Below are 13,235 nucleotides of genomic sequence, written 5' to 3' on the forward strand. Positions count from 1 at the left end.
AGAAAACCTCTCACTGTGATATGGCAGACACAAGGACATCACAATATTGAACAAGTACACCATGTTTTTCTTTTTCTATCCTAGAATTTGAAGGCAAATTTAAAGAAAGACATTCACAATTACAGTATGATAAAGGTTTTGAGCATTAAAATACATGGGAAATAAAAATAATTTCCGTCAATATCAAACATGCATAAAAGCCAGGTGAAAAATCAGCTTTTGCTCACAGGGTGTTAGGTGATCAATTGTCCCATTTGAGGCTGCTACTTTCATTCTGTAATTTTTTTTTACCCCGAAAGATTATCCAGAGAGCTGATTTGAAAGCACAGTATTAAAAATTGTAAACCTCTCAAGTTAGGAAATGATGCACTGGAACAGAGAAATTCAGTTGATTTAGCAGTAGACCTCACGGACTAGATGTTCTTTCAATTGTATTGCTCACTAAATTTAAAGTTATTGCCCGGACAAAGAAGTTTGATTACCCATTTAAAGAGAAAATGTGCTTTTTTTGTTAATACAGCAATTATCAAATGTTTTCTGTGCTTTGTACAACAAAAATGTGCCTGTTTGTTGTTCTTTGCTTCAACAGTGCTTCACTTTAAGTTTTTTTAATTGCTTTTAAAATTGTGCTATACGGTCCAGTCTGCCTGAAAGAAGGCACCGCCCAGCTCATTTAATATTAAAAAAGGGTGTGGGCTGACAGTGACGGTACATTTCCCTCGTCAAACCAAAAAACATTATTTGTGCACAAACACAGTACGGTTAAAAAAAAAAAAAAGTCACATACATCAACTTTCACAAAACATTCTTTTGAAAATGTTCTCCAAAGTACTTTGGGTACTTTAAACATAGTTTATGGCACAGTAGTGGCTTTTTTATGTACTGTATTATAAAGCCCCGTTTTTGATTTTCTTCAGCCTTTCTGCCACCTTATGAAATTGTGCACTCCTATACTAAACAGCAGGTGGCGCCAATTCTCACCGTCTAACCTCAAAGTGAGAGGAAATGAATTAATTCCTCTGAATATTCTTTTCTAAAATGCTAATTTGTGTTGTGTGTTTCCAGTATCCACCCTCCTTTCTAGCTTTTGTTTAATGCATTGATTGAGACATTCAAATTTCTGGAGGTAAAGCATCACAAAAAGGGATGGAAAGTTTTGTTTTTTTTCTGGTCCAGGTATATAGATACATTCCATTATTATACCATCATGTATTTTTAATTATGCATTTGTAAAATGCAGCTTGAATTTGCTGTTTTAGATAATCGTCTTGTTTCGTGTGCTTCTGTCTCTTATCATCGTGGTCTTTTGTATTTCTGTGTCCCTACAGACAAACATTTGTGCTGAATCTGTTCAAGTTCATATGGAAACACTTGGGCACCTCCCACCTTGTCTGCCTCATGTCTTCTCAGACTGTGGTGACAGACAGCAGGGGGTTATAGACTTTCTTTCCGTCGGCGGACCTGGTCCCATGGGCCAGAAGCTCCTGTATTGTGATCCAGTTGTCTAGAATTCGACGACTGCGCTTCTTCATGCTCCTCTTGTGGCACAGCTCCAGGATGGAGGTGGCTTCCTGCTGTTGCAAAGTCCCCTGCTGCCCTCCCCCAACTCCGCCCTGCTCCCTTTCCCGCTCCCTCAAGCAGTCGAGACGGCTTTGCATCATGAACTCCCTGCGCCGCCGTTGCTCGCGGGCCTTGAGGAGCTGCTGCTTGCGCTCCTCTTTGCTCCAGTAACGACCCATCTTCATTTCGCTCACCGCGTCGTCATCTGTTGTCATGCCGCTGCGCTCCTCCCTGATCTTCATGGCCCGTGCCTTCAGGAGCCGATCCCTCACGGGCCGTTTAGCCACGTAGCGTGAGCCGTCGCTCCGTATCTTCACCTTCCATTCCATTCGAGGGGATGCAGGAAGCAGCGGCGAGGATAAGGTTAAGGGTACAGCATCGGAACCCGGCCCGGTATCTTTGCATGTGCTACCCAGGCTCATTGGGCTGGCATCGCCCCCGGTCTCCACGCTGCCCTCTCTGGGAGAATCTCCAAGTCTTTCAGGGGCGGAAGGAGACGTCAACTGCATGCAGCTTAGGTAGCGCTGAGGCAGCTGTGTTTTATTCTGACGCCGGGATAGGTAAGGGCTGTTCTCTGCACTACATCCACCAACTCTCTCTTTGGGGTTACGTCTCACCCCTCCATCTGAGGCATGCCTGGTTCCAGCATCCCGGGACAGTGACCTAACCTTCCCTCCAGAGTTGGATATCTTAGCTTCAGCTCCTCTCCTTTGAGTTTGTGGAGAAAAGGGTCTGTTGAGGTTTGCTTGCATCCCATCCCCTCTTTTATACCGAGGTCCCCTTTCTCTCTGCCTAGTGGTGATTGGAAGCTGCATACCTGCTGGGATAAGAGGTTCTCCTCCCTCCAGTCTCTGCATCGAGGGTGAAGGGTACTCTTCCCGAACTAGAGGGGTACTCCTGCAACTTTCCCCTCCGGTGTTGTAGGCACTCGTACTGTCCTTGTCTGATCGCTCTCTTTCTGGGAGCTCATTGATATCTGACAAACCATGCTGACAGGACTCCTCGCTAGCTAAAGTGCCACTAATGTCCAAGGACCCGGGTCCTCCCCCAGCTCCTGCACTCACTCTGTTCTTGTCCTCAATTGGCCAAGCTTTTAGGCAATGCTCCCTCAGCTGCTGCATTTTCTGTGCCCTCAAGATGTTACGACACTTGAACTCCAAGTGGCGCAATTCCTCTTCCAGGAGAGCCATCTCGTGTTGCGTTAGGCTCTCATTCCTGTTCACGTCCAGTGGGACACCTCCTTCCTCTTGTGCCAGTTCGTGACCTCCTTGCAGCATAATGTCATTACTGTTCTTCTCATAGTAACACTTGATTTCCAGGAGCTCTTTGTACCTCTCACATTCCTCCTCTGTGAGTCCAGGCATGGTCAACCTCACTGAATCTGCCCTATAGGCCCTTTCCAACCTCTCCACCTGTTCCAGACCTCCCCCAGTCATACAGTCCAGTCCTAAGAGGGAGTCTGTGCTGAATTGGAGCTCCTGGGAATGCAGCAAAGGTGGAGTCTCTCCTCTGCTGGATAAAAACTTGCGCATACTGCCTGGAGTATTGGTGGCGTTGGTATTCGGGGCACTGGTATGATCGTCCCCCAGGAGGTCATGTTCTGAAGATTCCTCATATCGTGTGCTTTCATCTGTTCGACCCACCCCGCTGTCCAGCTCCTGGCTGTTGCTCAGCAGAGTGTGGAGCAAATCAGGTGAATCCCTATTCACGGAGTTGCCATGGCTTCCCAGTAGACAGCCACCACCAACACCACCTTGCCCAGCACCCAGAAAGGAGCTGCTGTCCTTCAGTTTGTGGCTGTTGGGCAGATGAACCGCATTGTCCAACGGTTCCAGATCCAGCTCATCCAGCTGGTTCTGGTCATTCTGACAGGTAAAGGTGTGTTGTGCACAAGTTTTGGAGTCAGTTGGTGGCGTTGCAGTGAAGGCGTAGAGTTTGTTGTTGAAGAGACAAAAGGCAAAAGGAAAGCATGGATTAGAAAGCTGCCAAGCCCCGCCTGTCAAAAAAACATTGGTTTACTTGATGTTGGAAGTTTATTTACTCGAGAAAAACTTCTCTCTGACACCTTAAATCTAAGTTAGGCAACATTAATTATTTCTATAAACGTGTATTTGTCGCCTGAACATTTTCCTGGCCCACCTCTCCTGATGGGACAGCATCTTATTTCTGTAGTGCTCGTCTTTACCACTAGGGGGAACCAGTACTGCGTGAGATTCCTGGACGCTCTGCAGTTGCCTTTTGGTTTCCTTTGAGTCTATACATCCATAGAGACAATAATGTGGTCCTAGAAGGTCTAGAACCATGAGCAAGACTACCTGAAAGGAAATTGGTTTGTCATGGGGAGGTTTTCTGCATCATGCAGTGAAATGTCCACACAGAGTTGTGTAGTTTTAGATGAGAGGTACCATACGTTGGCATCACCTCAAAAGCTGGGCATGTAAATAAATAACCAAGTGACTTCTCAGGGTGGAGTTAATCTTGGCTAATTGATGTGATCTGAATGTGAACTGCATGCAGAGCACATGAAAAGACCAAGTATTGATTATCTTCATTCTCATTCTCAGCCTACCCCTTCAGTTCTCCCCGTCTCCCCCAAGACAACAGATCAGGCTTTAATCTCTGCTTCTGCGTTTCTCTCTGATGATTTTCCGACTCTCTCACCCTCTCACCTGAATCTTAATGTAGGACCATGCTTTAGCAATATAAATCTTGTCAGCCTTTCACAGGTTGTGTTTGTGCTGATCTCTCACGCAAGGACGTATTTACACAGAGGGGAGGTTGTTTGTGTTGTGCCTTTGACCAAGACCGTTTTAATGAGCAGCTTTTAAATACGCCCTTTAGCTGCTTCTGAACAAATGCAGTCGGCATACAGATGATTGCATCCTCATATATACCTTACTGCCGCTCATCTTCAGAATGGTCTGCAGTGAAATTCAGCTTGGTTGGCTCCTGTCAAGTTGTTTTCTAGTGAATTGCTATGGGAGGGGTGGGGTTCAAGTACATGCTACAGTACCCTCATATCTGCTAGAGGAGTGACCTTGAGGGAAACAGAGCTGTACCACATTAGCACTGCAAGTGCAAGCACTATTTGTCTTTGCCTCACTCTTCACATTATCTCCGCTCTCATCGTGTTTTTGCACCGCTTTGCTTTCATTGCCTTCTTTCACCGGTCAGCTCGCAGGATGAAGCGAACCTTTTACAGTGTCCCCTATTTATTTTTTATTCCTCTCCTGACTGGATTATCTCCCCCCACTATGCATGAGGTGCTGCCTTTGCACACCCAAGCAAACCTGCTAATGTCTTGCTTGCATAAAGATGGAGACAAAGGGTGGAAAAGTAAATTTTTTTAGGTCAGTATGCACAGCTCCCCAAGGACCACGTATCCCATTTCCTCACCTCTATCTCGGGTCGTGCGAGGAGCAAGGAGACGTTAGTGCTGTCCTCTCTGGTGAGAATAGCTACCGCCTCCTCTCTGTCCTGGATGTCCACTCCATTTATCTGATGCAGGAGGAGAGGGAAACAAAAGCACTATTAGCAGTTTAATTGCATATGTGGGTAAGGCCTTATTGAAGGTGGCTTGTCCCTAGTTCTAATGTGGATCAAATGTTATCAGAGACTTTTCTTGTTTTCTGTTAGTGATAATATTCTTTCATTCAGGATATACAGTATTTAATCTTCCTGCACCTGTAGAATCCTGTCTCCTTTGCGGATCCGTCCATCCATTGCAGCGATGCTATTTGGGTTCACCTGGGAAAAAAAAAAACATGAACAAAATGAAAATAAGGAAAGTTCCTGATTAGAATATTGATTTTATAAGACCATCTTCACCTCTCCTACATATATCCCCAGGTCCTCCTCATCATCAGTTCTGTAACAGACAGTCAGTCCAAGTTTATCTTGCTGACGTGATTTATACAGCTCCACCTCCTGGAAATAGAGAACAGTTTGATGTCATTTCAAAACAAAAGCAGCGGGGGCGACCTCTGGGCAGCAGACTAACGGGTTCTCACCTCGTATTCCAGCTCATCCTGTCGGTCCACCTCATGCTGAGTGACGTCAAAATAGTCAGTCGGGTCGTAATAAACGGGCTCCAAAAAGCTGAGGGCGAAAATATTCCGGATATGTTTTATTGAAAGTGGACACCTCAAACATCCCAACAGTTGGATATGTAGGCCTTTCGTACTTCTTCTACTTACAGATCACTGAATAGATATGGTTCCAGGAGTGGTGGTAGTGGAGGTGATGGCGGGGGCTCGGGTGGAGGTGGAGCCCCACAGGGATGCTGGCCGCTCTTACCCAGAGTCAACATGTGCTGGAAGCTGATGTCTGTTTGAGTGCAGCTGTCCACGCAATCAGCCATGCCCATGGTCACTGGCACCAACCCTCCAGGGGCCCCCGCCGGGCCCGCCCGTCTGCGAGCCCCCCGTCGAAGTATGTTGGACAGGACGGGGTCCCGTAGGTCCAGGGTGGGATCCCTTGAAAGGCGAGACAGCGCCTTTCCATTCACCTGGACAAAACAGAATTAAAATGAGAATTACAAAAAAGAAGCGATGCAGGGATGAAGAGGAAGAAACCATGTCAGGTTTAGGATTAGTGATCTGAGCCTGCACCAAAAACAAAGATTTGTATAGTTGTGAAAAGATGAACTAGATAGATGCTGACATGGATAAGAGGAAAAGAAAAAGGATAGACAGAACCGCTTCAGCAGTTTCATGAGACAAGAGAGGTTAATTCACAGAAATAAATCTGCCTCATAAAAAAACAGAAGGGAGGAAGAGCTACAGCTGAAATAAAGACCGAGGTCTCCTAAAGAAAAAATAGTCTTCTGTAAAGGAGGGCAATTAATCTGAGATTATTCGCTCTGATGGTGGTTCTACAGGTTCAGAGGGGGGAAAAAAGGAAACAGGTTTGTCTTTAAAAGGTTTCGACACAACATTGCACAAAGCAGCAGAGCAGAGAGCTGCACGCCTCGACCTTTAATCGACTGTCAGCTTCAAAATAAACCAACATATTGCATAAATGACCCTTCTGCAGAGAGGGGCAGACAAAGCAGAGAGAGCGAGCAGTTAGAATGTAATTACCCCTCTGTATGATTTTTAAAAAAACCCTAGCTTTGTGAGAATTTGGAGACAGCCAGAAGCAGCTCAATGCATTCATTCAAGTTAACATTCACAAGGATTAAAAGAAGTTTCCTTTGTGCTTTACTTTTCAGAACCGCTTCAGCAGAAAAGCAACAAAAGCATCTGCAGGGTTTTTATTTTTGGTGTGAATTTAAATTTATTGCTCTGTGCAAATGCATTTAAATGATAGATTTACGTGTGTTCTGGTGAAAATGTTAAGGTTACAAACTTAACACCGAAAAAAATTAAACAAAATCCACGGAAATAATAAGACAAGATAAAACTTTATTAATCCTGACAGAAATTCCTTCATTAATTCATTAAATATTCCAGAGTGGAGATGAGCGGTGTCTATTAGACTGTCCTGCCAATTAGCAGTTATTAGCATGCTAATACACTTCATGAGCGGTGGTGTGACATTTCTACATGCCTGAGCGACCCCCTCATCCACCCATCCACTCATCCACCCACTTCCACTATGTTTCTTTAGCCTCTCCCCAGTTATTCCGTGTCAAATCGATGTTTTCCCCCTGCAGCCAAACAAGAAACTTCTTCCTCTTTCATCCTCTGCTTCTTTTTCTTTCGTTTTTTCTAATATTGCTGCAACGCTAACAACATCACCACAGCCAACGACCTCCATCACTCTCGCTGCTCTTTCGCTTTCTACCCATCTCCACTCTTGGATTTTCTCTCTCCTGCTTTTCTTCCATTGTGCTGCCTCAGCAGTTCTCTCTGCTCTGTCCCTTCCCTGGAGATGGAGACAACTCACTCTCCTCTATTTCCATCTACTCCATCCGGTCCATTGCTTTGTGTGTGCATGTCCTTCCTCGCACTAATGTCACTTCATAAATCTTACTGCCTCTCTTAATGATCTTCTTCACTCGGAAACAAAAATGATGTTTCCCCCCCCTCCAACGTTGATGAAGAAAAGAAAGCTGTTTTGATTTCTTCGTCACCTTAAAAATCCATTTCAAATGCACATTTTTACTCCCGCTCTCACCTAATGATCCTCATTCTCTTCAAATAACAGGAGGTTTCTTATGGTTTCACTGCTCTGCGCTCACGACTGCATCGCTCCTTTCTCCACAATCAGAAGGAGGCTACTGGGAATTAGCTCAGTGGTCTGGAGTGACAGGTATGAATGCAGAGAGAAGCTGGAAAGAGGGATTCATTCATTATCAATGAGAGGTGCTGAGATTGCTTTGAAGATGACTTAATACAGGGTAATGGCTGACATCTCTTTGGCTTTATCCTGGAGAATCCATCGTACTCTTGCTGTGCACTGATGTCTCTGGGTTACTGGGTCATTCCATAATAGTATTGTTTACGAGCAACACAACCAATGCAAATAACAAGGCCTCTGGGTGCACGCAGCCACACACTCCATTCCCTTTTGTTGTATTTTTTTGTACTTAAAATGGAATTGAAATTCAGCGAAGCCTCCAAAATTCTCAGTTGGAGTGTGGGGTGGGTGGGGGGGTGGTATCAGTTGCAGCTTTGGAACTGAGGGTGGGGATGATGTCGGCTAAGATGAAAAGAAGTGCAGAGACAGTAAGCGAAGGAGTGAGAGTGTGGGGAGGAAGGAGGAAGGGCAGTAGAGGAGGTAATGATGCAGGAGAGGTGGGAAAAAAACAATCGTTCAAGGAATTTTCAGGTGAATGTAAATAGTAAGTGAACCCGGTTCTTGCTTCAGTGCTTACAAATAAACACAAACACAATAGAGACTTGTGGGAAATCGCTAAGTAGTTGATGCGTAATTAGTTTTTATCTGAAACCCCCCCTTAAAGAGCAAATGAATCTCATGTGGTGTACAACAAGATGAGATGGAAGGTAACAACTGCAGTCGCAAACATGGTGCGAGTGTTTTAAGATACATTATCACGCTCTTAATCTGAAATGTGTCCTTCTTCTTCCACTATATTGCAGTTTGGCCTTTTCTATCACGTTCATTTAGAAACTCCTGCATGACCGGTATTGAATTCCACTTGTTCAGTAATTGATTTTTGTCATCTCTCATGCATTAAAGGCTGGAGCAGTCGCCTCCTCAGGAAAATCAAATAATCCGGAGAAGGCTAACTCCGACTGTAACCCCCTGCTGCTTGATACCAATGAGCTAATTTAAATGGACAAGCCAGGGGTGGAAGGGTATTATAAACTAATGATGAAACAGTGTGAAGATACTGATTTAAAATACAGCTCCAACATTCTTGGAAGCAGCAGCGATGGATCTAACAAGCCTCAGTGGGAGGACAGAATATTGAATTTCAATGCAGTGTGAAGAGTGGCATCCTCTCCATCACCTCGTCTGTGTATCAGTCTGCAGAGGAAACAGGAGGAAGCTCGTGTACAAGTGTATGTATGCACAGATATACGTGTTACACACACTACGCTGCAGTATCATGCAATACACACTGTGATCCCTTTAGTTCTTGTGTCGATTGTCGTTTCATTTGTTTTTACGGCCCAACACAACCCAGCATCATGTTGAATATTCTAAGATCCTCAGATCTGATTCTTTTCTTCAAGCAAAACACAAATATTTTATGATGTTGCTTTTATCTGACAACAGAAAGGAGAAGAAGAAGAAAGAAGAAGAAATACATGTTATTCATCCCCTTGGGGGACAACAGGAATGAGAATGAGAAGGAGAGCAAGAATAAGAATGAAAAAAAGAAAGAGAATGGGAATGAGAATTGTATTCTAGAGTTATTTCAGCTTATTTTATTCATTTATTATCTAAACTACCCATTAAATCTTTTTTTTTTGTATGTATGTTCTTTTTTGTATGTATGATGTGCGTTCATGATTTTACCCTTTTCCAATCACCTGTGGAGCATTTTGAATTGTGTTTGAAGTTACAATAAAATTAAGGATGAATTGATTGAAAAGTAATGAGCACACATTCAGTTCATCTAATTAACCAGAATTAATGACTTCTTTTTGTTTTTGCAGCATTTCAATTAAGAGAAAAACAGGATTTCAAGGTTTGAGTGAGCTGAGGTTAACATTCAGATGATTTATTAACCATTAAATCAAAGTAAGAAAGGATAGTAATATTTTATAGGTGGGGAATAAATATTTAACAAATGGTTTATATTTAATCTATTATAAACAGATACCATCTATTTTTAAGTGCTTATTGATCATGTTGAAAGCTGCCTTATTTTCTGTGAATGCTGCTGACTGGCAATTTAAAAGACAACTACCTACAATTATTTGAATTTATTTAAATAACGATAGCGAATTGACAAATTATTTCCAAAAAAATTTTTTTTTAATGTTTTCTTGATAAATTATTTATCTAAACAAATATAATATTGAGTTTAATACACATAAAAATACACATAAAAATACACGTAAAAATATACATACCTCCACCAATATATACCTGTAATACATGATATAAATTATTTATTATGATTTATAATTGAGATAACTAATGAAATAATGTGGGATTAATCATGAGTATTGATCATCTGTCTGGTCCTCTTGTGTCTGTCTGCACGTTTTGTTGTGTCATTGTGAATAAAAGCAATATTAGATTTGTTTAATGACACCGGTTGCCATGGAAACAGACTTCTTCTTTACAGTGAGGACGGAGCCAAACAGAGGGGAGTGGCTGTCGGACTCCACCGGGCAGAGGTTTTCTCTCTCTGTTTGTGTGTGTGTGTGTGTGTGTGTGTGTGTGTGTGTGTGTGTGTGTGTGTGTGTGTGTGTGTGTGTGTGTGTGTGTGTGTGTGTGTGTGTGTGTGTGTGTGTGTGTGAGCCACGCCTTTCACTTGTGGCTGTAGGAGGTCTGATGATCACAACATGCCAATGGGTGTGAACCAACCACCGGTGTGCAGCATATGCGTAGCGAGACCGATGTATAATACATGAATCTCATTCCTTTTGGCAAGAGGAGTGATTTGATAGAGTTATATTTAACAGTCTGATTCCATCCTGATGTAGCTGTGAGCTGTTTAATGCCATATTTATTGTCTGAAGCCTGGCTCAGCAGACTGCATCTAATTTGAAGGTGTAATTATACATTAGATAAGGAAAACAGCTCAAAGCTGCAAACCTCTAATGAGAAAAGCCATGAAAAGTGGGGGCAAATGTAATTATGCTTCTTCTTTTCTGATGGTTTTTTTTTAATGAACACTCCATACCTCCAATTTTTTTTTTATTTTTTTAGTATTTTTGCATGGCATTATCTGAGGTTTAATCAGCCATCATCACACTGTTAATTCATGATGTGAGAATTAACACTGATTTTAATTGATTAATTTCATTAATTTACTTCAATTTATTTAGCAGATTCCAGCTTGTGCTTCTTTTATGTTTCATTCAGTTCATTCTCATATTGCATCACATCTCCAGTTTCCTCTCCTGAAGCCAGAGGCTCTGGATCTGAAGCTCCATCTGCTTTCACTTTCTCCTCACCTCCCTGTTTAGTGATGTCGTTTCAGGTTTACCGGACCGCAATACATGCAGACTTGCCGCTCCACTGCTCCGCGGTATCCGCTCTACCCGTATATAACATCTCTGAATAGCGTACGTCAACTCCTCTGCACGCTCCCCTGCCGCTGCTGCTCTCTGCACTCGTTGCCACACCCGTTTGGAAGCCATGTGCAGCAGCTCACTGAGCTGCACGTGGTCCTGGGATGACACACTGGGAGGGGGGGGGGGGCTAACCTTCAGCTGACCTCACATCTCCAAATCAGTGTAATTACATGATTTCCATTATATTGACCATGTGGCTGCTGCTGGTTCCTGTTCCATACGCTGGCTGATTTTGATGCAATTCGGTCCTGATCACATTTGCACACTTCAGCTCTCTCATCATTTGATTTCCCTGCAACCCATCGCAGGTTCTGTCGATTCATCCCTCCTCCATGAGGGCTTCAGATCAACTGCTTCTGCTGTCTAAATGATCACAACATGCAGAGAAACTGTCTCAAAGAAGGAAACATCCTCCTTGAATTTCCCACCTTGACTCATTTCCATCCATCTGTTTGGACTCGTCTCTCATGTTTTCCTATTTTTTTGGCATCGCTCTAAGCGCTACACACTGCCCGGTTAACTTTCCCAAATGACAACTCCAACACTCCGTGGAGCTCCAGGTGAGCCTCCTGGTGCTACTCTCACTAAAAATGTTGCGTGGAACTTATTTCTGTGGCTCCATGTATCACTGAGTCACAAACAGGAGCCTTCTTAGGCACTGCTCAGCCAGATGAGCTTACTCACAAGCAATCTGTGGTCCAAGTTGGCAGGTGGTTACTGGCTGTAACCGTGGCAACCCCTGTCTCCCATCGCCCTTTTACCAAGCTTTAACAGCCCCTCCAGCCGGTTGCTTTCCGTTGCTCTGCACTACTCTACTCCACCAAGTAGCACTGCTCTCTCTAACTGTAATCACAGTGAAGAGTCATTAACATAATTATCACTATTACATCAATAAATGTGTCACTAATACACTCGCTGAAGAAGTAGAGCCATCATTACTTCCTGTCCAACAGGGAGGGAAAAAAAAGTGTGATGCGTCCCACGATCTGATCTCGTTTTATTCCCATGTCATATTTAATGCCTTCTTTGTTTTAACGCAAGTAATGAATGTAATTATCAAGGCTTGATATCATGACAGCGTTAATGTTTAATTTATGAATTACCTGGTGATGCTTCCTTTGACATTTTCAATCGATACAAATAATTACCGTTAATATATGCTAAATAAATCCAGGGTTCACATCTGATTATTAGTAATTTAAAATGTCAGTCGGTTGGTGATTAAATTAATGAGTTAACATGAGGTGCTTCTTTTTATCGCTGCAGATCGCTGTAGAGGAACGGCAACAATAACTTTTGCGAGGGATCCACAAAGGAAGCCTTTTGGTTTTTTTTTTTTTCTTGCCTGAGGAGTGAAAAAAAGAAACACAAACAAGACAGAGGAGCTGAGAAGGAGGAGAGGGGGTGGGCAGCTCACCTGGAACATGACCCTGTATTGTTCCTCGGGCTTTTGAACCACACACATGTTGCAACCCATTGCGAATATCAGGCGTTGCCGGTCTGCGCAGGTCAACACGACCGATGACCTCAGGCCGGGATCTTTTTTATCAGGGTCTTTGTCTGTGGCGGTGGGAGCGCCCCACCCTCACTCACAGGGTGGTGGTATATCACACTATCCCTCCTTAGTTATAACACACAGCCTCCCCCCCACCCCTGCCTGGGGTAGGATGTACAGTTTTTAAGGGCGTGTCACTTTTCTCCTCTTCTTGTTAAAAATTCAGTGGTTGTAATCCTGGGTGAATTCAAGTGAATGGATCTCCAGCACCAGTCAAAGCATTTAGCGGTTGTTGCAGACAATTCAGCTGTACCCTCTTTGCTGTACCCTTTTATTTATTTATTTATTTATTTATTCAGTACTGATGAAAACTCCAGAACCAAGCAGGTTTTCCCACTGGGTCTCGAGCTGAACTCCTCCTGGCTGTTCACGCACGGCACTAAACCTCCAACCTCCGTGCTTTCAGCAACTTTCTTCAAACAAGGGAGAAACACACAAAGCATCTATCGAACAAC

The 13,235-nt window shown here is 43.5% G+C and overlaps 1 protein-coding gene across 1 annotated transcript; it reads right to left on the bottom strand.

Moving 5' to 3' along the window:
- Window positions 1–27: 27 nt before the first annotated feature.
- Window positions 28–12,702, bottom strand: LOC137604409 (PDZ domain-containing protein 4-like). Its single transcript, XM_068328362.1, has 8 exons — window positions 12,643–12,702; window positions 6,535–6,588; window positions 5,757–6,067; window positions 5,571–5,658; window positions 5,389–5,487; window positions 5,245–5,307; window positions 4,957–5,058; window positions 28–3,425 (listed from the first exon to the last, which is right to left on the bottom strand). The coding sequence occupies exons 1-8, from the start codon at window positions 12,700–12,702 to the stop codon at window positions 1,407–1,409; spliced, it is 2,796 nt and encodes a 931-aa protein (XP_068184463.1). The 3' UTR covers window positions 28–1,406.
- Between the last annotated feature and the right edge of the window lie 533 nt (window positions 12,703–13,235).

The sequence above is a fragment of the Antennarius striatus genome, chromosome 2 (genome assembly GCF_040054535.1).
Source record: "Antennarius striatus isolate MH-2024 chromosome 2, ASM4005453v1, whole genome shotgun sequence".
In the NCBI taxonomy this organism is placed as follows: Eukaryota; Metazoa; Chordata; class Actinopteri; order Lophiiformes; family Antennariidae; genus Antennarius; species Antennarius striatus.